Consider the following 26406-nt stretch of genomic DNA (forward strand, 5'->3'; position numbering starts at 1 on the left):
CATCTTCTTCACACAACACTTGCCATGTTTATCTGCTCCTAAATTATGGCCCACTCATCAAGAAAAGTTCCCTGTCTGGGGTAAGAATTTCCTATGCAGAGACATCACAAACACGCGCACACACGTGTGCACCTACGAGTCACTGATATGTGTCAGGGTCATTCTTCTTGCTGGCTCTGTTGCATTTCTGCAAGGACTGAAGTCCCAGGAATTTAATGGAATGGAGGGCACAAAGATTGGACACTGGGGCATGGTGGGTGAATGAAGGGAGAGCCTCCCTACTTTTGACACCTCGTCAGCCATGTTGGCACTTCCTGATGGGACTTAGCTGACGACTGTTTTTCTCCACCACGTTAGAGCACAAAGAAAATGAGTTTTGTGTCTTGGCCAAGTGATGAAAGACTGACCAGTGGAAAGTAATATCTGATACTTCTGTGGGAACCTCAAGGATACCAGCTCTGTGTCTCCAGGCCTCAAACCCCTCAAAAGCCAGCCCCAAGTTAGCTCACAAGATATGGGATACTGTCCCAATTCTGTTCTTAGTTTCAAGGTTTTTACCAAGCAACTCAACACCTAGAGCTTCCCGGCATCTTTCAGGAACATCACATCTGTGTAGCTCAGGGGGGGAAACGGGTTCAGGGAGGGGTGGGAGTGGGTGTACTGAGCAGTCTGGTGCCTTTCAGGAGAAGGTGGGATTCTGAGTCTGGGCTTTGGGTATATTTGTATACTTGCACCTCTGAGTTACTGATTCACTTGGTCAGGGCAATGGGGACAGATGGCAGAGGGGGCAGGAGAAGAATTTTGGTTTCTGCTACCTCCTCCTGCTGCTACAGTGGTCCTTGTCCCGTCAGAGAGTTGAAATGTTAGTTCTGCAGTCATTTTTGTTCTTGAGCTGACAGTTTGTTACAATGTACAAGTAGGCCAAGGTCAAGGGCAAGACAGAGACTTGTAAAGAGTCTGGCCAAAGAACAGAAGACTCTGGATGATGAGGAGGGTCCTGACCAACAAGTCCCATAGTTAGATACTACAGCATGTGCCCCTTCCAACTTTCTTACCGGGAATGCAAATCTGGGGCCAGCATCAGAAAGGTGGTCACTGGAGGGTAATTATGCAGATTCCTTTTTTTGCCCCACAGCCCTGTTCTCTGCCCTAGAGACCTCCTTCCAGGGACACTGCAGTGGCACAGATACCCCTTCACACCCCAAGCCTTCTGACAGATTTACGTCATCGTGTAGGGAACCAGCATGCCCTGTTTTTAGAACCTTGCCTGTTCTCATGGCCAGAAACCTCAGGGCTCTCACAGAAGTCAGTGCTCATGTAAATTACCACATACCTGCTGATGCTTACGAGGGCAGTCTGCAGGTAGGCTGGAGGGCTTCTACACATCCTCTATCAGCCTCATTTTGTTGGTGCACTAAAAGGGATACCAGCTTCTGTCCAGAGCTAAGATGAGGAACTTGACCCTGTGGAGCAAGCTTCACCCATAACTGACCCAGTTTGCAGGTCAGAGATTGCTCTAAAGTCCTAGGGAGGGACCCCTCCTGACCCTCTTGCTTCCTTCCAATGAAGGAAATTCATGATGAAATGACAATTTCTGAGGATCTTTCCCAAGTTACCAAGCTCTGTAGCAAGACTCTGGGTCTAGCTAGAATAACAAATGAATCAGAGTCCAGTAATGCACCACATAAGAATGTTCAGGTATACAGTAGACCCCACATAAGGTGGTAGTCTCATAACACTTTAATGGACCTGAAAAATTCCTCCTGTCTAGTGATGTCATAGCCTTTCACAACCTTGTAATCACGCTCATTGCACTCATGTTTACGGTAATGCTGGGGGTGGGGACCATCAATTGTACCATTGCTGCGTGTACTTGATAATGACGGTGAATGATTGTTAGTGGTTTTGTATGTAGTAGACTTTAGCATTATTTCAGTGTCCTCCTATTTGTTTAAAGGAAATTTATGTAAAGCAGTCTGCCATGTGACATTGACAGCAGCCTCACACAACTGATTACCTCATCTTTTACGAGTACCAAGAGGCTACATGGAATAATGGTTAGCAACACCCACATTTGTGTAAGTGTATTCTAGAATGTTCACAAAACAATGAGCTCACCTAAAGGTACAGTTCTCAGAATTTGCCCCATTATTAAGATGGGTCCCATGACCATACTGAACACCTAGATGGGTTTACAAATCATGTAATCTCTGTAGAGACAGCTGACTTGAATGACAGCCTGGTGGTCCTGAGCCCTGGTTCCTGTGCTCAGGGTGAGTCCTGCTGACCTAGGCATTGTTTCTGGCTGTGACCTCTCTACTCTCACGGCTTAGTCCTTTATTTAAGATGTGACTGGTGCCCAGGGAATGGTGGTACACACCTTTAATTCCTGCTCTCAGAAGGCAAAGACAGGTGGATCTCTGAGTTCAAGGCCAGCCTGGTCTACAGAACAAGTTCCAGGACAGCCAGACATACACAGAGAAATCCTGGCTCACAAAAACAAAACAAAACAAAAGAAGTGACTGGTAAATGATAAATCTCTAGGGAATAAATGATGTGACCCTTTCCTTTCCAAGCTCAGGGGCTTTTAAAGAGTGTTAATCAAAAAAGCAATGGTACTGACTTTACAGCCTTAACAGGGCAAGCTTTCACGAGACCTCTTTCTCTTTGAGAAATGGCATAGCATCCTTGTCTCTGGCAGATCCCAGGCCGTGCAGATGAAGAAAGGCTCAAGGTGGACTGTGGACATGTGGGATGCCATCATATGGGACAGAGCCGTGTGAAGAGGTAGAAATAAACAGCAACAATTCTTTTTAGCAACTTTAGCTTTGCTCTTCGACTGGAGATGGCTAGAATGTATGCAAAGAAGGTATTCCCCATGGTGATTGAGTTGTAAGAAAGGTGGTAGGTTTTGTTTTGATCTTTTGTCTTTCCACATTTTATACAAAAACGGAAAAGTTTCAGTTGTTCAGGTCAAGAATTGGAGGGGCTGGTGGTGGATAGAAACTAAGAAAGAGAATACCGGGGCCCTGGCTCCGCCTTAGATTCATTATACTATTGACTCACCATTTCTACATGATGTCCCTATGACAGGTTTTAACATCAGAGATCCTATTTTGTCTCAGTCCACCAAAAGCAGGTGCTTACAAGATGGCTGTTTTATGTCAGCTTGACACAAGATAGAGTCATCGGAATCAATTGAGAAAATGCCTTCATGAGATTCGACTGTAATTAGTGATTGATGGGAAGGGCCCAGCCCATTGTGGGTAGTGCCATCCCTGGCCTGGTGGTCCTAGGTTCTATAAAATGGCAGGCCGAGCAAGCCATAGGGAGTAGGCGAGTAAGCTCCATCCCTCAATAGCCTCTGCATCAGCTCCTGCCTCCAGATTCCTCCCCTGTTTGTGTTTATAAAGGAACAGTGTTGTGGAAGTGTAAGCCAAGCAAATCCCTTCCTGCCCAGTGTTCTTTTGGTGATGGTGTTTCATCACAGCAATAGAAACCCTAACTTAGACAATGGTGATGGGTCTTGATTCCTATGACAACCACATCCCTCTCTCGGGGCAGGGCAGGGAGTGTTTGTCTTTGTCTTTGTACTGGATGGTATCAGACAGCATGTTCCCATAACCTTTTTTGAATGTGGTACCACTCATGGCCTGACCAGCTAACCTCAAGTTTGCCCCTATCCTACCCGCTATGAAATTCCCTTCTGTAACTGTTGGGGGCATACAGTGTGAGTACCGCTGTAATGATTTAATAAACGACTTCGCAGTGCCAGGTTACACTCTCCTGGCGTGTTTTCTCTCACCCTCTTTTGAGGCACTAAGAAACTGTGTCCACCAGCAACTCTCAGTGGGTTTTGTCTCTTCACCTAAACCCTGTGTCGTCAGTCCAACTTGATCTTTGTTGACTAAGCTGGTGAAGGTACTGCTGTTCTTTTGTAAACAGTGCTGTCGTTCCTGCTCCAGCAGATGCTTGCTTTTCTAGTTAGAGGCCTTGCCTGAAGGTGGCCTCCTGCTTCCAAGGTCAGCATTGAGGCACCCTGGTCTCTTGGTTTTGCTTTCCTCCACATTCGGCATATTTTCTCTTGTATTCCATCATTTTTCCCCCTCCTGAGTGCTTTTGTATTTCCACTGGGCAGTCTTCTCCATCTCAAGATCTTTAAGATTTCATAATAGGCAAGAATTAAGTGAATAGAAAGAACTATAATGGTGCCTGGGGGTGGGTAGTGAGATGGTTAGAGGTTAAGAGCATGTCCTGCTTTCCCAGAGAACCAGGGTTTACATTTCTGATACCCACATAGAGGCTCACAATTGTCTATAACTTCAGTTTTAGGGAAGCTGATGTCCTCTTTTGGCCTCTGGAGATACCAGGCACACATGTGGTATACAAGCGTACATGCAGGCAAAACACTCATATGCATAAAATAAAAATAAAATATAATAAGATGAAAAGAACTATTATGGAGGATTTCCAGTTCCCTAGAGAAAACAATTGTATGAGCACCACTGCTGGGATGGAAAACAAAAAGCAACAATTATAATTAGCTGTGAATGTATTAAAAGGACATTAGTGATCACAAAGATATGAATGGGATAAATTTCCCCAAGAAAAGACAGTTATATTTTAAGTTTTAATTACTGTGCTTAAGAGATCCATAAAACAAAAAGCCTCTGATCTACAAGCCCCCTGCCCAAGGACAGATAGTTCCTGAAATGCTGGAGGATATTGTTTGTAGGAGATAACAAGCTACATGTTTTCACTCCCCCAAACAAGTTTGTTTGACCCATCTGCACAGATGTGCTTGGTCACATGTGGGCAGGAGGTGCACAGGCTGGAGGTATGTCAAGATGTATTATGTATGCTTGCCCTCAATTGGACCTGGTAGGAAATGCAATGGATTATGGGTTTTCCTTCTTAAGCAGCTAAAAACTGTGATTCTTGGCCATTTCCCAGGAACCTGGATATGGACCTGGCCAGAGCCCATCCACCTGGCTAGCATTTAATTAAAGCTTGCTTCAAATCTGGCCTTAAATTATGGTAGTGGTCTTATTCTCAATCAGTGGAATTAACAGAACTAAGGCCTAATAATATAAATTGGATAAAACCTAACTAAAAAACAAAATGACCAGGAGTGAATATATGTGAAGAGCTGGGTGAAAGTAAGTCCTATTCTGGAGTGGGTTAGAAAATACAATGACTCAAGAAAGATCTAGAACAATCTTCTTAAAAGAGATGATAAAGTATCTTCAGGTGTGTTATTGATGAGCTGCAGAACCCAAGAGATTCCCGTGGAAAGGGCTGCTTAGGGGGTTCCCTGTGAACCATCTGAACAGTGAGTGCTACCACCTTCCCGCTACCCGACTGGTCTCTGACACTGTATATAGAACAGGTCCAGACAAACAGAAGACTCCAGCAAATACTTATACTACCGCATATTCTGGTGTTTAATGTGTAAAGCATGATTCCTTTGGGAGATGTATTAATTTTGAATCTGAATGTATTTCAAATTCTATTAGTGCCTCAAAATAGAAAATGGTGGCAGAATTGCCAGGTGACAAGAACACATCCCAAGGATATGAGTATCACCACACACACCCTCCATCACTTAGCTTGAGCACCCAAATCATGAAGAGCCAGAGGAGGTATGGCTCACAGTGGCACACTCATCTGAGGGTCCCTTGCAGAGTCTGTTGCCCAGACCTTGGAAGATTTGAAAGTCAGGAACCAATTCTTCAGGAGGCTGGAGCTCATAACCAGGAAACGATGGGCCATGGAAGAAATCTACCTGGCAGAGAAGATGAAAATAGGTGGAGGGAGAGTACAGCTCAGCTTCTAGATCCCACCCAGAGAGAGAGAACATTTAGAGCCTTAGGAGGTGCAGGTGTGGGAGGTAGAAGCCGAGGCCCCAGTGGGCAGGTTCCTTCTGTTGTCCTCCTCAGGGAACTCATGGGGCCCACCTGGCACCTTGTCTCAGCTCAAAGCTAGCCTTTGATCTATCATCTACCCACTTACATTTTCTTCCTGTTTTTTTAAAATTTCCTTATCTGCACCCCTCACCTCCCTTTGCTGGCTTTCATGTGGTAATGAGATCTACATGAGGTACTTTGTGTGTGTACAGCAACTTCACTTGGTTCACAGAAACTAATCACAGATTCACTTGTCTCTTTGTTTCACTCAGCCTTTTTTTTTTCCCCTTGCTTTTTGTATCTGTTTGTCAGTGTGTCTCTCTCCCCACCCTGTATGAACTCTTTATCATGGTTGGAGATGACACTTGCAAAATTTATATGCTTAGTGACTGATTTTTCTTCAGTTTGTTCTGGGTGAGAAATTAAACTTGTATGAGGATATGTGTACAAATGGTTGTTGCACTATACATGCGGATGATGCAATGATACATGTTCAAAATAGGGGCCAGGGTTCAATGATGGGGCATTACTCAGCCATCAGCGGTAGAAGAGCTCTTATAGGATGGGGAAGGACAGATGTTATACCAGTGAGCAATTACATAATAATCTCTGATATTCTTAAATGGAATCTACAATGGGGCAGCAGGCTACATATTAATTGGCAAGGGTAGGTAGGTTGAGGTATAATAGTTCAATAGCAGAAGGTAATCTTGGCAGGTTGGAGCCAAGGGGCACTACAATGCCACACCATGCAACAGAGGTCATGTGGGAAATTTATTGGGGGGTGGAGAGGCGGCAAGAGTGGAAGGAAAAGAGAGGGAGCAAGGAAGGCTTGCTTTTTATAAGGGGATATAGCACATGCGCATAGGAAGAATGCTCTACTCAGTGGCTGCAATAGTCATAGTGCCACATCTTGGCTACTGCTGATGACGTGTCCTGCTAGATCCCCGAGGGCAGGCCAGTGTAAATGTCTGAATGCCAATATGAGGACCATCTAAGTTAGACATATCTTGCTGGTATCTGACATTCTACCTGCTCCAAATTCAGTCCTTTATATTTTTTGCTTCTCCTTCATTTCCAACTCCACCATAACATTATGATCTCCTGGGGATCACCTTTGACTCCAACCAAATAGCTTGGACATGGCTCTTTTTCTGTCGGTTTACATCCTGGCTCAAGTCATCTTCTCCCCCAAAATACAATATTCCCTAGGCCCAGCTCCAATTATTCTTGCCAAACTAAAACCATCACACAGAGAGCCATGGCTAAAGGTTGGAAATCCTACCATGCCTCCAGGACCCTCATGCTTAAGCATCTGATTTTGGTTTTTAATGTTTTAGGTCATACGATTGGCAAAGCCTAATTGATCATGGAGAAGAAACACACAAGGACAACAGACAAGACATTGACAAAGTAGAGACTTGACCTCCTTTCATCTTTATCCTTAAAAAAAAAAAAAAAAAAAGAAGAAGAAGAAGTGCCACATGAGGCTTTTTGGAGCTGATGAACCAAAGGAGAAATTTAATTAAAATTTTAGACCTGGATGTAGTAGATCACAATTGTAATTCCACGACTTGGGAGGCTGAGGCAGGAGGGTCAGGAATTCAAGGTCTGCCTGGGCTACACAATGAGATTGTCTGTCTGTCTGTCTGTCTATCCATCCACCAAAACAGCCAAGAGAAAAGAGAAGAATCAAGAATTATTGTGTAAACTAAGCTCCCATTTGCATTTAGGATCACCTTCTTTATGCATCCTGGGAAACGGAGCTTCACAAAGTCCGGCATGGGGTTGGGAGTGCTTGCTTTCTATCACCATAAGGCTTCTTCTAGACATTAGGAGAGGAGTTCTGGGCCTTTCAATAACACAATTCTTTTCAGGAAGAGAGTCAATGTGATGTGAACAATTAGCTTTGAAACTGAAATTCCCACGCACCCCTGTCCCTGGTCCACCCCTCCCATTTTCTTTCTTTGACTTTCATAACCTGTTGTCTTCATCCTTCCCATGCCTTCTTTGTTTAGTGTTTTTAGTCAGCTAGCAATGCTTATGTGTTATAGATCTGTTTTCTTTTAGTCCAAGCACATAGGTTAGTTGGTTCTCTTTCGTAAACATTACATACTTGACTTGATTGTCACATAATTGGGTGGTTTCTTCTTTTCTTTTTGCTATTGTAAACTGAATTGTAGCAATTTTCTCCGACTGTGCCCATCTGCCAATACTTCTTTGAGATACAGTGGTAGGTACTGATGAATAAGTAACTTTTAAATGCTCAACAGGGGTGGCTAGATAAATGACTATTCAGAAATGCCTGGAATCTGTCCTCTGACAAGAGGAATGAAGCTGGTTTGAGAATCTAGTTTATTTAGCTAATCTGATGTTGTCAAGCTTACTTTTCTTCAATGTATCAGAAATTGTAACATTTTATTGTGAGTTAATTTAAACTTTAACTGTTCTGAGGCTTAGCACAGTTTTACCTTTGTAGCACAAATACTTACGTATCTTTTCTATAAGTTGCATGCTTATGACTTTTGTCCAGGTTTTTTATCAGATGATTTGTCTTTTAAAAAATGTCTGTAAAAGCTGTTTAAGTTGTTTGAGAATTTCATACATGCATATAATGTAGTTCGGCCAAATCCACCCCTCTATTCCTTCCCCTATAACTTCTCCCCTATTCCCCCTACTTTCTCCTCCCAATTTCAACTTCATGCTCTCTCTCTCTCTCTCTCTCTCTCTCTCTCTCTCTCTCTCTCTCTCTCTCTCTCTCTCTGTGTTTCTGTCTCTCTCTCTGTCTCTCTGTCTCTCTCTGTCTCTCTCTCCCCCCCTTAACACACTGAGTCCACTTGGTACTGACTGTATGTGCATGGGTACAAGACCATCTACTGCAGTATGGTACTCTCTGAGGGGCCATATTCCTGAAGAAAACGGATTGTCTTTTAGCATCCATCAACTGCCAATAACTCATCAGGTAGGAGGAGTGAGGCTTCATGGGTCCTCTCCAAGACGTACTGGGGTTTGGGGTGGCTTTATTGTGTGGGTGTCTTGTGCATGCAGGCACAGCTCCCGTGAGTTCACATGCGCAACAGTGCCACTATGTCTGGAAAATACTGGTGCACCATCATTATCTACTCCCTCTTCCCAATGATTTCAGAGCTTTAGGAGCTGGGGTATAATGCAGATGGCTCCTTTAGAGTTGAGCACTCTGCAGTCTCTTACTCTCTGTTTGTTAGCCAGTTGTAGGTCTCTATATTAATCACTGTGCTGGTTAGTTTTATGTCAACTTGACACAAGCTAAAGTCACCTTAGAGGACATAACCTCAATTAAGAAAATGCCTCCATAAGATCAGGCTGTAGGCAAGCCTGTAGGTTATTTTCTTAATTAATGATTGATGGGGGAGGGCCCAGCTCATTGTGGGTAGTGCCATCCCTGAACTGGTTATCCTGGGTTCTCTAAGAAAGCAGATTGAGCAAGCCGGTAAGCAGCACCCTTCAATAACTTCTGCATCAGCTCTTGCCTCCAGGTTCCCGCCCATCTTGAGTTCTTGTACTGACTTCCTTTGATAATGAACAGTGATATGAAAGCCAAAGAAGCCCTTTCCTCTCTAAACTTGCTTTTTCGTCATGGTGTTTCATCACAGCAATAGAAACCCTAACTAAGACAATCATCATCTACCAATAAAAGAAGCTTCTCTGATGAGGATTGAGAGATGCATTAATATGTGGGTATAAAGATGAGACTTTAGGGAGTAGTTTATTAATATGTCCATTTAGCATAATAAGTCTATGACTTAGACAGCCAGGAGTTTTTGACCCAATTAATGATTCCAGGAATAAGTTTCATCTTGTAGAGTGGGTTTTAAATCCAAGCAGAAAGTGTTTATTACTCTGTAACATTTGTGCCACCATTACACCAGCAGTCATGTCTTGCCAGGCCAGTCATTACCACAACTTGCAGAACTCACACCTGGGTGAGACTATTGATTACTTTTCTCCCCTGGAAGAGTGCATAGAACCTTCCAGTACTACAAAAACTAGTCAGGAGGGATTAAGCTTTTCGGTCAGTCAATAACAGCTCTTTGATATAGAAATTAAAAACTGTCACATATTCGCCAAATCTTTATCAGTCACTTCACATCCATCTGTTAGGATAGCTATCATCAAAAAGATGAGTAACAAATCTGATGCAGCTGTCTGAGTCATTTCTATTCCTGTGAGTAAGCCCTCACTTATATTTCTGCAGGTAACCCCAGTCAAACTCATTGGTTCACCAACTTGGCCTTTGGTGGTGTTTTCATTTAAGTCTGCTTTTGGTTTCCTATCTGGGATGAATATACATTTTTTTCATATCTCCATGGAATAGTGTCATACAATACAAGAGCAGTGGGCGAAAGGCTGATAGGACCTGTCTTAGGTATCCTGACTAGAATAGCATCAGAAAGGCTGGCTTACCTCACAAAGGGGATGCAGGTATTACTATCTGACAGGAGAGTGCAGCCAGAGGCCAGAGGCACCTGGGGCTTAAACAAACAGATGCCTAACCTGAAACAGGAGCATGGCTTGAGTGTGATGGTGGTGGAGAGCAAGCTGAGGATAGAGGACATTTAATCATAGTCTTCACTGCAGATAAAGGTACCGTCTGTGGGACAGAGCAGTTTCTTTAAGGCCCAAAGATCAGCAACATCGCTGAGAACTTGGTTTAGACATGGTACAGAGTAGAGTGTTCAGGGTAGTCTTCAAGGACCAAGAAAGTAATCCATCGATTAGAGAACAGAAAGACGTATTGAATAGTTAGTTCAAATTCACCTGTAATACATCTAGTAAGAAGCAAGGTGATTAATGGGTCTGGTTAACATACTTAAGGCATGGGGTAAGTAGGGTGGAGGTGGAGAGGTCACGTTGTCTGGAACATGGGGTTACATCTTATGTCTCCTCCGATATGGACTTCATGGTGATGGTAAGTTAATGGGACCACAGTGTAGCTAGAGTTCTCCTGCCTGGCCCACAGTCAGGACAAATTTCTCACCTGCCAGTCCCACAGCCGCTCAGACCCGACCAAGTAAACACAGAGACTTATATTGCTTACAAACTGTATGGCCGTGGCAGGCTTCTTGCTAACTGTCCTTACAGCTTAAATTAATCCATTTCTATAAATCTATACCTTGCCACATGGCTCGTGGCTTACCGGCATCTTCACATGCTGTTTGTCATCGCGGCGGCTGGCAGGGTCTCTGACTCAGCCTTCCACTTCCCAGCTTTATTCTCCTCCTTGTCCCACCTATACTTCCTGCCTGGCCACTGGCCAATCAGTGATTTATTTACCAACCAATCAGAGCAACACATTTGCCATACAGACCATCCCACAGAAAGTGGGATGATTTCAGCAAGTGATGTGTCAGGAAACTAGTTGCAGTTACTTGTGGGGAGAACATTCTAAGATGACCAGTCTATGCTGTTGAAGATGGAGCAGGCAAGGCCAATGGAAGCTAGTAAAAGGAACTTACCAAGGACACAAACAGAAAATCCATTGAAATACTCGACAAGTGGGTAGCAGATGAGACCACAGAGAGGAAGTTTCATGGCTGATAGGATGTAGAAGTCTTACTGTAGTGAGGGGCAGCTACTTGATCTTCTAGACCGTTTGTATGAGGTCCAAATCTGTATGGATAGATGGGCATCTCACTATCTTATTAAGTAATAAAATTTGTAGCATACGTTGTCTTTCTTGAGATTAGTCTTCTATGTCAGATGCTATAGGTCATTGGGAATTTTGCTCCAGGTGCCTGCATAAGACATCTTAAGTCACTAGGGGTCAGGGTCAAAGTGGTTGTGGCTGGGTTGCTAAAATGTGGGGATTTTGTTTTTGTTTTTTGCATTTTTCTCTATAGTAGGTGCCTGAATTGTGAGTAGTATTAATATCATATATATTCTGGTTTTTCCTAGACATACAATGATAGTTTAATTCATAGATATATGCAAGGATGATCAATAGCTACCAGCAAAATAGAGCAATTGTAGTGCTCTACAATAAAATTATTTCAAATTTACGACCTGCTTATTTCTGGAATTTTCTATTTGGTACTTTTGGAACCACAGTTCACTATGGATAACCCAAATCAGAGTGAGGTACAATGCTGCACTTGATTATTCACTTATAGGATGGATTCAAGTGCACCAAGCTGGCACAGTTGTTCACTTGAGAAACCTACTGCATGAGTTGATTGACATTACCTATGGAGAGGATACATGGGACCAGAAAAATGTTATCAGAGAATGGCCGAATTAAGACCTCAGAAATACCCTGCCATCCAATTCTATGCGCCACCTAAATGCAGTCTTTCCACTTCTCATAAACTCTGCAATGTGTCTTAGGCTATTTGCTTGCTCACTGTCGAGACTGTACATGCCTTAACCAGTTTGTCCAGATGTTAGAAATTTCAACTCAATTTATCTTCTCTGGTAAAACTGGATAACCTCCAAATCAAATGTGTATTCCAGGCGGTGGCTTAACGTGTGCATGTCTGCTAGATTGAGGTAGGTTAACAGGGTGAGGCCGACACTGGTTAGGCCTGGAAGCCTCAATCCAGTAGCCTGAGGCATTTTCTTGGCTTCTTAATAAGCCTCATTTTCCTCCCTTGTAGAGGGGCTAGCTACTCAGTATACAGCACCCATGGAAGATGGCAGTGAGGGAGGGACGTAAGAGGCACAGGGCCTGACAAGCCCCAGGATGGTAAGAAGATCTGAGTTCTAATCTGCTCAGTCAATGGGGAGGTTCTGGGGACACAGCCTTTCAGGCCTGTGTGAAATCTCAGGTGGGGGTTGCCACATCTGTACGTGGAAAATGAAGAACTTGGAGAATATATTCTTGCTGAGGAAGTGCTTCCCATGCTGCCTGTGCACAGAGATCTGATTCAGACATCTCTGTGCATCGTGACCTTGAGAACAAAGAGATGGTATCATTTAGAAAAAAAAAAGGTGGAGGATGGGAGGTAAAGGGGTGGGTGAGTGATGAAAGTGTAAGTCCTCCCAGGAAACAAATGGCTGAGATGGGGAAATGGGCTAAATTCTAACAGTAGAGGGTTTGTTTGTTTGTTTAATTAACTTTCTTTGGAGAAGGAGAGAGAAATCCTAAGAGTTCATTGTTGCTGTGTATACATTATTTAAAATTCACAAAGTACCCCTGGAATCACATGTGTGGGGTCTCCAAGCAATGTTCTAATTCTCTCTAGGCATCAAAGGACATCCAGTGATTCAGTTAAACTTCAATGTCACCTGCCACCAGCCTAAGGCAACACAGGCTTGACTCAGTTCAATGAGATTCCCACTTTAGATGCCAATCGCGAGTGGAAGGTCCCCAGGGTAGCTCACACTTTCTTTGAACCCTGCTACAAATGGAAGGTCCCCACAACCTCTGCCTCAGTTTTGGTATCTTATCAATTTTCTGTTATGACTGAATATCATAAATTGAAAATAATAGAGGTTAATGTGGGTCTGAGGTTTGTGGTTCTAAGTATGCAATTGAAGGACCACATCTGGTGAGGGCCTCTGCATGGTATCATAACATGGTGGAGGAGCAAGTGACTAAAAGAGGTACGAAGTCACTTCTGCAAAGACTAACCTGCTTCAGCAATAACTGTACCGATCCACTCAAAGATGATGAGGGGATTGTGACCTGTCTTCTGGGTAAATATTCCACATCTTAATTTTATTCTAATTACAATCAGATTTCCACCTGTTTCTTGGAATGGACAATTACTAAGGAACAGGTAAGAAGCTCGATGTACAACAAGGAAGGCTGGTACTTGGATACTTGGGATTTCATTTCATTTCCACCGAATCTCCATGTCTTCACCAATCTGGAAGCTCTCTGAATTCTTTTCAGACATGCTACAGAGGTTCCATTATACAGGCAAAAATAATATAATCATTACTCATTGGTGATTAACCCACTCTCCATCCCTTCAAGGTCAAAAATGAACTGAAAGGTCCAATCTGTTTGGTTTTTCTGGCAATGAGCTCTGTCTTTTTAGTTACCAAAGGGTCCACCAAGAGCTAACTTACACGTGGCTGAAAAGGGCTTACTACGGAACGTGTCTCTCACTGTCACTCAGGAATACCTAGAGTTATAATGACAGAAATGGGAGATAGAAATCAAATATGTATTTCTCATTATAGTGCAGTATCATAATGATGTCAACAGAAATCCCTTCCTTTTAACCCACAGCTGTGTCAGGAGTTGAGGTGAAAGGAGTATTGACCTGCAGAGACAGCAGGGCCATTACTGGCTACATCTACAACAGCTCTGGAAAGAAAAAAGGAACTTAGTATGTGTCTCCTTGAATAAGGTCCCATGGCCAGACTCTTACAGGCTCTGCTGCTCCTGGTGATCATAGTGGGCCCTGTGTCTAGAAGAGTCCAAGCCTGGGGCTCACCCAAGATTGTGAGGCCATTTGAAGACATCCCCCAAAACTATGTCTATGTGCGGCAAGCAGTCTGGTACGCCATGAAGGAGTATAACAAGGCCAGCAAGGACCAGTACAACTTCAAGGTGGTGGACATCCTAAAATCTCAGGAGCAGGTAGGTGCAGTGTCTGCTTCTTGCTCCTTTATCCCTTGGTCTTCTTTTGAGGACAGAGATAGTGTCGGGGATAGCTACTACATAGGAATGGAAACAAGGTCAAAAGATGTCTCTATCTAAAATATATCATTTTACTTGAAAAGTGAAAAACATATTCAGATTTTGCTGTTTATTAGTCTGAGATAGAGAAAAAGCATAAAATACCAATTAAAATTGTTTACCTTAAAAGTATAGGTGAGTGGCTAGAGAGATGGCTCAGTGGTTAAGAGCACTTGCTGCTCTTGCAGAGAGGACCCAGGCTTGGTTCCCATCACCTACATGGCAGCTCACAACTCTTTGTAACTCTAGTTCTAGGGGATCCGACACCCCTTTCTGGCTTCTGTGGTCCCTAGGCACATACATGGTACACATATGTGCACACAGGCTAAATGTTCATACACATAAAATAAAAATAAATAAATCTTTTAAAGCATTTTTGTTTAATTTATTTAGCATCCTGACTGCAGTTTCTCCTTCCCTACCTCCTTCCATTCTCTCACCCCACCTCCCCTCTGCCCTCCCCCCGTCCCCACCAATCTAATCCTCTGTTTATGTTCAGAAAGGGGCAGGTATCCCATGGGTATCAGCAAAGCACTAACCTGGCTCATCGGAACTCACATAATCACAACCAACAACCAGGGAGCCTGCATGAGGCTGACCTAATCCCTCTCCATACATGCGACAGTTGTGTAGTTTGGTCTATTTGTGAGGCTCCTAACAATGGGAACAAGGGCTGTCCCTAACACTTTGACTGGCTCTTGGGAACCTATTCCTCATACTGGATTGCCTTGCCCAGCCTAAATACAAAGGGAGATGCTTAGTCTTACCACAACTTAATAAATCCTTTTTTTAAAAGTGTAGGTCAGAGCTCAAAAGGGGCAGCTGCAGATTTTGCGCGGTGTTGAGTGCTAGTCCACATGACCTTGTACAGCAGCCTTGAACTACTGAGACTCAACTAGAACATTTACTTCTTCTTGGTCTGCTTTGTTTTTCATGACTCACTCATTCAGCTTGCATAGCTTCCTAGGTAGGAGTTATTCTTCTGTACTATAGAGAGGAAATCGAGGCACAGAAAGTATACAGTGCTGCATAGCTGAGCAGAAGAGTCAAGACATAAGCCCAGATCCTTGTGATTTTTATCAGTATGTGACTCCAGTATGTGACTGGATGAGGAGAGCAGCTGCTGAATTGTGCTGGATAGTGGAAACCCATGCAGCAAAAGGAAAAAGAGAGGTTCCTAGAAAGTCCAAAGTCAGAGAAAGGACTCTGGAGAAGCAATGAGGGGCTGCCTCAGCATGCAAGAGCCCCTCTGTCTCCTCCCATGTGCTGAGCAACTGGGAAGGTACGTTAGGCTCGTGATTGGTTGGTGGCTGAGTGAATTGACACTGCTTGAAATTATTTTGACTTGAGAAGCACAGATGTTCTCCAAATTGTAATGATTTAACTTATGATTTTGTGACTTATGGTGGAGTGAAAGCAATATCCGTTCAATATAAACCTTGCTTTGGAATTTCAAATTCGGATATTTTCTTGAGCTATCAATATGTGGTATCGTATTTTCTTGTGGTATTGTCACAGCTTCCAGTGAGCCCCAAGGTCATGGAGAGACAACTGACTGACTGGGGTACTATATTGCTCACCTAAGACATTTGTGAGGCTGAATATATTAACACACTTTCCACTTACAGTATTTAAATATGTGGTTTTCTTGAAGGGGACATATGCTTTGCTTGAATGCACAGCTGTGGTTCTTGAATGCACATGAAGGATGGCTTTTGCTCCCAGGGGATTTTTGGTGATGCCTGGGGTGTTTGTTGATGATGTGAACGGAAGGGCTACTTCTGGTACCTATTAAGTTGAGACTTAGAATTCTACTCACTATCTTACAACAGCCAGGCCTCCCAGACAAAGAAAAATCCAGTTTCAAGATTTCTGTGTGACTGAGGTTGAGAAACTTGATTTAACTTGATCTATATAAAAGTTCTAGGGCTCCGATTGGTAGCTGAGTTAAAAATGAAAGCCTGGCTGGGAGATGCTTCAGTTAGGAAATCAATGCAGTACAAGTATGAAGCCCTGAGTTTGATGCCCAGCATTCATGTTTTAAAAAGCTAGATGTGGCAGTGCTTACTTTTAATGCTACTACTGAAAGGCAGAGACAGGGTCCCTGAGGTTTTCTGGCCAGCCAGTATTGCTGAGTAGGAGAGCTCTAGATTCAGTGAGACTTCCTGCTTAAAAGAAAATTTTTTAAAAAAAGGTAGAGAGGCATTGAGGAAGACTCCTTATGTCATACTTTGGCCTTCACATACATAACCACACATGTGCACCCACACTTATGCACATATACATGGATACATACACACACAATAAAAATGAAAGAAAACAGGTTCTTGCTTCTGGGTATTTTCTTTCCATTTACATACATTGTGGAAAGATTTAAGATTAAAAAAAAAATCCCTCGCGTGTGTGTATGTGTGTGTGTGTGTCTGTGTGTGTGTGTGTTCAAGAGAGATAGAGAGACAGAAAAACAGAGACAGAGAAGGGGTTTGGGGAGGGAGGAAGGGAGGACATGGTATCTTGTATGCTTGTATGTGTGGTCAGAGGACAATTTGTGGGAGTTAGTCCCCTTCATCATGTGGATTCTGGGAATCACACTCAGGTTGTCAAGCTTGGTGGTAGGTGATTTTACCCACTGAGCCATCTCACAGGTCCAATTAAGTATATTTTGTATTCATGAAATCATACTGCTGTCTATTTTGGCACTCAAAATGTCATAGGAATTCACCTAAATATTGTTAGATTTATCTCAGTTTTCATCATACCTTGGAAACTGAAATAAAGCATGGTTATTTTTCTCATATCCTTGCAAATAAGCAGATTTGTTAATAGAAAAAGTAGAACAATGAACATGCCATTGCATGCAGCATAGCAATATTCTGAATTTTAATTCCTTGGTTAAAGAGTGTATTTGTAAAATAATGGCAAATTGCCCCTGAATACTACTAAATCTATTTTTATTTACTTATTTTTTGTGGTGCTGGACATTGAGCACAGGGCCTCAGTTAGGCTGTGAATTAAAGAGATTTAGGTTCCTGCCCATGCTGCTGATGTGTGGGTGTCTCTTGCCATTCATCATACCAATATTAGAACTCTCTTGTCTTTTAGATATTTGTCTGTTTAATAGATGTGAAAATATATCTCTTTGTATTTCCAGTACCATGAAAAAATGTGTCTTTTATTTAGTTTAAGGACAATGTGTTTTCTTCTATGAGTTCTTTCTTCTCTCATATTGTTATCTATTAGTTGATAAATTTGTTATGCATATAGAGTCGACTAAGTACACACATGTGTACGTGTGTGTGTGTGTGTATGTGAGAGAGAGAGATAGGGATATATAGAGAGAGATAGAGAGAGATAGAGATAGATAGAGAGAGAGAGAGAGAGAGAGAGAGAGAGAGAGAGAGAGAGCGCGACTGTACTTGCCCATTCAGTGTTTGAAGTTTAATTTTGCTTATAGGGTCTTTAGATTTTTGAAAACATAGCAATAAAGCATTTAGTTCTTTTCTCCCTGTATGCTGTTTGGGTTTTGCATCTTGCTTAAGAAGCCCTCTTCTGCCTAGCATGGATTTATTTATAGACTGAGCACTAGGTATAATGTTTACGTTTTTCTAAAAATAAGAGGCAATCACCAGAACTCTCCTCATAAAAAATGCCTCTAGATTTTGGAAGGTGGGTATAACAGAGGCTAAACTCTCAGATGTGGTTGAAATAACTGTAGAATTCTTTATTCTCTTCCCTGCTCTGTCAGTTCCTGGGCTCTCTCATAATTGCCTCCAAAAACATGCTTTGGAAATGTAATCCCTTATGTGAGGGTATGGAGATGTGGTCCCAAGGGGAGGTTTTTATGCTATAAAGAGAATTCTTAACTTGGGCATCAATTTCACTTCTCTCTCACAATTGTTTTATTTTTATTGACACTATTATTGTGTGTACACATAAATGTTATGTGTATGTATTCACATGGGTAGGTGCACTCATGTAGGTGCCTGTGTGAGCATGCACTGAAAGGCCACAGGTGATCGATCATTATCTCCAAATCTGGAGCTCATTGATTTTGCTAAGCTGGCTGGCACTTAGCTTGGACACTGATCTGTTTTTAAAGGTCTTGAGGCTTCACAATCGATCTCCTGCCTTTCTTTTCTTGTGCTCCTTCTTGTCCTTCTGCTTTCCATTGTGGTAGGATGTAGCAAGAAGACTCCTGTTAGACACAGGCTCCTCGATCTGGGAATGTGTAGCCTCTAAAATCTCAAAAATTAAATATTCTATTCTTTACAGATCACCTAATCTCAAGTTACAATAAATAAATGGTTAGTTTTCACTGGAGAATGCTCTTTGTAATTTCCTTGCTTCATTCTGGGAACACTTGCTATTATTTGCTATTTAAAATTAAAAACCTAGGGGCTAAGGAGGAGGCTCAGTAAAGTGCTTTCTGCACATGCATAAGGACCTGAATTTGATCTACAGCGTGTACTTAAATGTTGGATGTGGCAGTACACGCCTGCAACCCCAGCTCTTGGGGCAATGGGCAGATAAGCAGATCCCTGAACCTCTTTTGCATCTAGCTTAGCAAAATTAATGAGCTCCAGGTTCAGTGAATGTGATCCAAGAAGACATCAACATTGACTTGTGGCCTCTCTGTGCATGCTCACATAGGCACCCTCATCACAAATATACCTACCCACATGAATAGATACATATACTCTCTCTATATATATACATATACACACACATATATATATATATACATATATATATATATATTATTAACAAAAACAATGTCAATAAACAAAAAATAAAACCATTGTGAGAGAGAAGTGAGACAGACAGATGTCATGGTAAGAATTCTTTCAAATAATCCTTAAAACTTCTTCCAGGAGCTGTAGAGTCAAGGAAGGGCAGGAAGATAGTCTAGCCCTACGTAGCCAATGACATATTGACTTCTCAGAGGGGATGCTTGGTGCTGTTTTCTTCTATAAGATTTAACTTATGTGACTCATTGACAGGTCACAGACAGCCTGGAGTACTATCTTGAAGTAAATATTGCCCGAACGATGTGCAAGAAAATTATAGGAGAAAATGAAAACTGCTTGTTTCAAAATGATCCTAAAATGAAAAAGGTATGTAGCTGACATGAGAGGAAATGTCCTCTGTCCCACCTGTGTGATAAAGAACACTGTGAGGCCAGTTTCTTATTTAAACTCTATTCTGTTTGAGGCTGCTGTAGCCAGACTCCAGAACTAAGGTGTTGTTTCTATTATCTATCATTGACAACATCCTACCCTATTCTACAAGCCATACACATACATATATACATGTACATGCAACCAGAGAGACATATATACATACGAGTATACACAGAGAGACATATACATTATACACGAAAATGGGCTTAAAGCAAAGCCAATTCATTATTTCTTGCTATTTTGCATTCTGGACAGGGTTATTTTGAGCAATCCTTCTACTACTGTGGTATGTACTGGCAGGAATATTCCAGACTAGTGGGTCACTCACAATCACATATTAGTGCTTCACAGAGGATGGCTGATAAAGCTGGAGCTACTCAAGCTTCATTCCTTCTGTTTGAGGCTACTCTGATACAAAGACATAGAGTGAAAAATAGTATTCTGTTCTCTTTCAGAACTGAGGGATATCCTGGCATATGGATCTGTTCTTGCTAAAATTAGGGACATCTTAGCCAAACTAGCATAAATTCACCAGCCTGTATTCATCCACTTCTTCATAAATAGGTGGTCCTAAGGAAATCTACCATTTTAATTTCAAATATTTATTATTATATATTGTTATTAATAATAATAGTAGTAGTATATGTGTACATGCTTGTGCATATGGGTGCCAGAGGTTGATGCTGGGTTATCTTCTATTGCTGTTCATCTTGCTTTTGGAGACATAGTCTTTCACTGAAGACGGAGCTTGTCATTTGGGCTAGATGGGCTGGCCAGGAAGCCCCCGGGATCTGTCTGTCTCTGTTCCCCACAGTGCTGAGGTTACAGGTGTGTGATGCTGTCCCTAGCTTTTACATGGTGCTGGAGTCTGAATTCAGGTCCTCATGCTTGCTCAGCAAGCACTTTACCCACTAAACCATCTCGGCAGCCCTTCTTTCTTAAAGAAGAGGTAAGTAGACTCTGCTATGAGTCCTGAGTTGTGGCCATCTTGGTAGAGACCCTGACGCAAGTGCCATGTACTGGGAGGAGCTCAGCCAGTCAAGAGCATGGCATGACGACTTCACTGAAATCCCTGAAGCAGGGAGTGTCAGGAAGAAATCATTTTGTCCGATTCTATTAGGTCTGCTGTTGTATGGAAGCCTTGGGAGGCTTGCTTAATATAGTATCCCACATTCTGTCTTTTGCTCTTTCATGTTAGAGTTGAGAGGCACCTTAGCTATGCTCTAGTGTTAACCAGACCTTGTGCCGGAATGGATACACAGGGGCCAGTCTCTCACAATGGGATCAACTTTAATGTCTGATAAGCAAAGATATTTTATATCTCAATTTATGTTGTATAAGTGTGCATAAATGTTTTCTAAAACTACATGAAATTGTACTAGAGATAAAAATGGTAGTATGGGTCTTTCTGGGACCCTTGATGATTGTCTAATTTTTTCTCCCAGGAGTTTCCTTGAACATCATCTATGTCAACCTTGATAGAAATTCATATAACTTGAAGCTTTTCTTCCCTCTGCTTTTTAAATTACTGTGCATTGTGCATATTTTGATGTAATTTCTTTGTCATCTTTGCTTGGGGATGTTATTCACATTCATATGGTTGCCATAGAGGTGTTTCAACTTTACATTTTTATTCTAAGTTAATGTGAATTTTTAGGGGAGAGACTAGAAAAACAAGGGTGCTCATGGTCCACTATGAGACTAGAGCTGCATTTCTGCAAGATCCAAGACCAGGTCACACATCTCTCTGAGATTCTCCACCTGAAGCACCTGGTGTCTGGACAGATTTTTCTACTCTAAGAAACACGTGGCTCTGTTCTATTCTTGTTTTATTGGTTCCATAGAGCAGAATCCAATAAAGCAAAAAGCCTCTGTGGATCACAGGAAAATGGGTTGTAGCTGGAGGCAGACTTGAAAAGCTGAGCAGTTCCTGTGTTCAGAATGATTTTGTGAGGAAGGCTGTCTCCTCTGCCTTAAGGATCAAGGTTGACCATGCATGCGGTGCAATGGGTATGGTTGATTCACTCTTAGTCCTCTCAAGTCAAATCCTGGGACCTGGAAATAGGGACTTATGTGATTTCCTTATTTCTTTCATGTGTGTGTGTGTGTGTGTGTGTGTGTGTGTGTGTGTGTGTGTGTACCTGTGTGTTTGTGTGTGTGTGTGTAATGTATATGAGTATGCACATGTACATGCAGACTATTCTCTACCTTATCTTTTGGGATAAGTTCTCTCCTCAAGCTCATTGATTGGTAGACTGGGTGGGGACCACTGACCTCTCTGCCTATCTCTGCTCATCCTGTGCTTGGGTTATAGATATGTGCAACCATGACTGAATTTTTTACATGGGTTCTTGGGATCCAAATTCAGGTACTTTACTATGCCATCTCCATAGTTCCCTAAATAACTGTTCTTTTTCTCTTTTTTAGATGCTGTTTTGCATTTTTATTGTTAGCTCCAAACCGTGGAAATTTGAACTTAAAATGCTGAAGAAACAATGCAAAGAGATCTAATCAGCATCCAGTACACCTTGCCACTCTCAGTTTTCCTTTAATTAATAAAGATGCTTGAAAGATAATGGACCACCATCTCTGACCCACTGACTTCGTTTTATCTATCTATCTATCTATCTATCTATCTATCTATCTATCTATCTATCTATCTATTTATTTATTTAATGTGTGTGTGTGTGAGAGAGAGATAGAGAGAGAGAGAGAGAGAGAGAGAGAGAGAGAGAGAGAGAGAGAGAGAGAGGAGAGAGAGAGAAAAGAGAGGAGAGAGGAGAGAGTTCTTCGGGGATCTGGTGCTGAGAATGAGTAAAGCTATTTTCGGGGGTTTGGCAACCTTCTCAGGGTGGTTCCTTTATCTCTGAAGAGAGACAATCTGCTGCCAAAAGAAACAGTTGCTGTTTCTAGCCTAACCAAGTTCCAAGCATAAATACTTTTCCACTGTCCACAGTTGCTCCATGGGACCCCTTCTTCGCTCATCAAGTCCACACGTGTGCATGGAATTAACAAAACACTAGCAAAGCATCTGTCAGTTGCATGGCCATCCTTGAGGTCATCCATTCCCCCATCTCATGTTTCTGATCATTCCCGAGAAAGTCAGTTTCCACTTAGCTCATGCATGACAGGCTTTCTTTTTATAATCCTAAATAAGGGTTTGGGCAGATGGAGAAAGACAGTTGGAGTCTTGAATCATAACGCCCTTAGCCTCCAAGTTCTGTTCGGTTCTGAGTGGCTCAAGTCACAGTCTGGCAAAGTTCACCAAGAATTCTCCATTGGTATTCTGGTTGAGTAGTGTATTCTCTACCTATAAACAAATACGGGGAGGATGGCTTTGTTGAGGTCAACCAGAAGATGCATTACACTTTACAGCCCAGCTGGATTGTAGTTCATTTGCAATGTCAGCTGATCTGGACCTACAGGTTCAAGTAATCTATGTTGCCTCCAAAATCTTTCTGGAGCTTAGGGAGATCAAGGTGACACATGGCTTCTGGAGAGCAGTACCTTCTAACACTGCCCGTCTTCTGTGTGTGGTGGGTAAGGTTGCCACCCAGAGACTCCTGTTATGGTGTCAGACAGCAGGCATAATTCACCTGTGCCTCCTTTGGCTTGATACTGGGCTGTGATGAAGGGTTAAATGTAATGGCACTCTTTCTGATCCCTGGCTCTGTGTTGATTGGGAACAGGGTGTGGGACTCTTAAGAGAGGAAGTCTTATAGAATTAGGCTCCCTGCCCTGAGAGCAGGCTGTCTCTACTCCTTATGGCTTCTTCATGGTCTCACGACTTCCCACTGCTGTGCACATTTTCTATCTGGGAGCAGCCTATAGGTTTCCCTATGGGAAGGGGACATGAGCCTTGGAATGCCAGCTCTTGGAATGTTTGACTTCTGGTTGGTCCAGAGAAAGGTGGGGTGATGTTCCTGCTGGCTCTCACCAAATCAAGGGTACACATACCAATAAGACAGAGCACGGAGGGAGACCAGGGTTAATGTCCCTGTGCAGAGCTGCTCACTGGCCTTTGAAAGTCTCACTGCAGCATCACCCAGAATTCCCTGTAGGGGAAGCTGGGACACTTAAGCCCAAGCCCAACCTGCAGGGCCCACAGATGCTGTGTGCATGGGGCTGTGGAAACGGTGCTGGAGGAGGAAAGGGCTTTGACCTTCACAGAGGGGAATTACACAGACCTGAACAGTGTTCGATGCAGTAATCAGTTCTGCACAGTAGTGACCTTGGTCCCAGAAAATGGGGTCCACTGCTCTCAGCTCACTGTCTGTGACACCATGTCATCTCCATCAGGTGGTACACTGTATTTGGGTCAGCCAAACTCAGTGCTTTTATCATTGTATTATCCATCTTGGCTCTAATTTTTGACATGAATTCTTTTCTATATATATTTAGGATGGTATGTGGTATATGCATATTATCATGTGAGTACACATGCATATGTGTATGTATGTGTATGGAAGCCAGAGGTTGTCTTCTATCACTCTCCACCTTATTTTTTGAGATAAGGTCTTTTATTGAACCCAGAGCTCAATGAATTGACAACACTTTGCTAGCCAGTGAGCTCCAGAAATCCTCTTGTCTCCTCATGGCTAGGATCATAGGCATGTGCCATCATGCCTGACTGTGGGTACAAACTTGGATCCTCATGCTTGTAAGGAAAGCTGTTTACCAATTGAGCCATCTCTCCAGGCCCTTAATGCCCATTCTTATGCAAAATAAATGGCCTGTTTTCAAAAATGAGTCACTTCCAGGGTATTTAACCAACTAACAGCACATATGTGCTGGCAAAATGTCTCACTCTGACCTTGTTCAAAAGATCATCTGGTCTGTAACCATATGGATCATGGGACCAAGGAGGAGTCCTGTTTCATGTCATTGGAACTAAAATACATATCCTCCCCAGGGGAATGCCATTCAAATATCCTTTTAAATTTGTCCTCGGTGTTGTTCTAAGTCTTGGGTAAATGTGTCTTGTGGACTGGGGAAGAACAGCAGATAGAAAGGGCTGTGGACCTGAAAAGGCCAGTTCCAGGTCAAGGGGAGCTGTTAGCAAGAGGAGATGAGTGAACCCTCTAGGCTACATGCTTTTAGTTGATTTTAAAAATTACTCATTCTGAAGGCCACGTGGCTGTGCAATATATTGTTGGTTTTTACAGGCTTTGTTCGAAAAGACACATCTGACTGAAGCCACCTGAAAACTGAAGACTATTCTTCAGAGAATGTCTCCCTTTGTCCTGTCTCCCACAGAAAGTTGCTTCTATCTTCTCCGTCCACCCTGGAGAAGTAGCTTTTCATTATCTGTCTCCTGGAAAAGTAGCTGTTTGCTATCTTCCCCCTTCTCCACGGAAGAGAGGCCTTTTCTTTCCTAACAATTAACCACAGAAGCAACCATTCCTGGGAAAGGAACTAAAAAGATACGAGTCCTCATGACTTTCTAATCAGCATTTTTTCCCTTGAGATTCACAGAACCCAGAATATCCTACAGATAACACCTCTGCCTCAGTATCAGAAGAGTAGACCTCCAGAAGTTTCTAACCACTCTGCTGCCAGCCAGCCTATCTGACATGTCCTTCCCACCATATGGGTTCTGTGGATCAAACTCAGGTCCTCAGGGTTGGCAGCAAGTACCTTTACCTGCTGAGCCAACTTACCAGTTTTCTATGCAAATCCTGTGCCCACAACATCCAGGCAAGTGGTCTTTGTTGGCCACAGGCTCTATCTTTTCAGTTTGTCAGCTCCCGAATAAGTCTTTCTCCTTGCCCTAACAATTTGTCCAGGCTGGCCAGAGCATGCTCAGTCTAAGCCTCAGAACTTGGAGCTCTGTCTTTCATATTCTCAGGACACAGGAGTAGTACTGAGTTATTGGGAAAATTCCCCGCTATAGGCAACAAGGCTGGAAAAGTTTGCCAGTTTTGACCATTTAGTTTTCTTACCATAGAAGAGTCTATCTTCTGAGATACTAGCGAAGAAAGAGCACGGTTCTTTTTCTGAACAGTGGAACACCACTCTCTTCTGGGTAGAGGCAGAGACATGAGTCAAGATGTTCCCAGGTCTGCCTTCTGTGGAGAGCAAGGTACATGAAAGAGCCTGCATGCTCATGCTCACAGATGCCCAGAGGATGCAGCTACCATGAATAACTGAGGCACTCTGATATATCAGAGGCTACAAAGATCATACTGAACAACATACTGATCGTACTGATCAACACTGAACCAGTGTTACACACACTATTTATGGAAGAAAAAACTAAAAAGGTAAACTATTGTTTACCAAAGTGGTGTTTGGAGGTCACAAGATCTCCTTCCCAACAACTCAGTACTACTCCTATGCCTTGAGAATAGCTATGAGCAATGTGTAAGCAAAAGAAGGTAATTGCACTTCAATAAACCACATTACAGATGGTGGCCTGGAAATGGCTCTTGGGACACAGTTGACAATATCTGACAGTAAAAGACAAAGGTAGGAAAGAACCGTGTACAGCCATGGCAAAGCAGGGAGGAAATGGGCCCCACTTCCAGGAAGGAGACAGGCAAAGGCTGTGTGTGGCCATAGCGTGGGGTCACTCAACATAAAGGTGTGAAGACAGCAAGGCTTATATAAACAACCTGTTACCGAGACACATGAGAGTCACTAGTAAAGAGAT

The 26406-nt window shown here is 42.7% G+C and overlaps 1 protein-coding gene across 2 annotated transcripts; it reads left to right on the forward strand.

The window, feature by feature from the left end:
• Positions 1–2128: 2128 nt before the first annotated feature.
• Positions 2129–22334, forward strand: LOC131909766 (cystatin-13). Of its 2 annotated transcripts, none has more exons than XM_059261587.1 (4): positions 2129–2273; positions 14122–14475; positions 19575–19688; positions 22182–22334. In XM_059261587.1, the coding sequence occupies exons 2-4, from the start codon at positions 14248–14250 to the stop codon at positions 22263–22265; spliced, it is 426 nt and encodes a 141-aa protein (XP_059117570.1). In that variant the 5' UTR covers positions 2129–2273; positions 14122–14247; the 3' UTR covers positions 22266–22334. The 2 variants fall into 2 exon arrangements, with proteins under 2 accessions (XP_059117570.1, XP_059117569.1); XM_059261586.1 differs by lacking the exon at positions 2129–2273 and adding an exon at positions 10373–10529.
• The last annotated feature ends 4072 nt before the right edge of the window (positions 22335–26406 follow it).

The sequence above is a fragment of the Peromyscus eremicus genome, chromosome 4 (assembly GCF_949786415.1).
Source record: "Peromyscus eremicus chromosome 4, PerEre_H2_v1, whole genome shotgun sequence".
NCBI lineage: Eukaryota > Metazoa > Chordata > Mammalia > Rodentia > Cricetidae > Peromyscus > Peromyscus eremicus.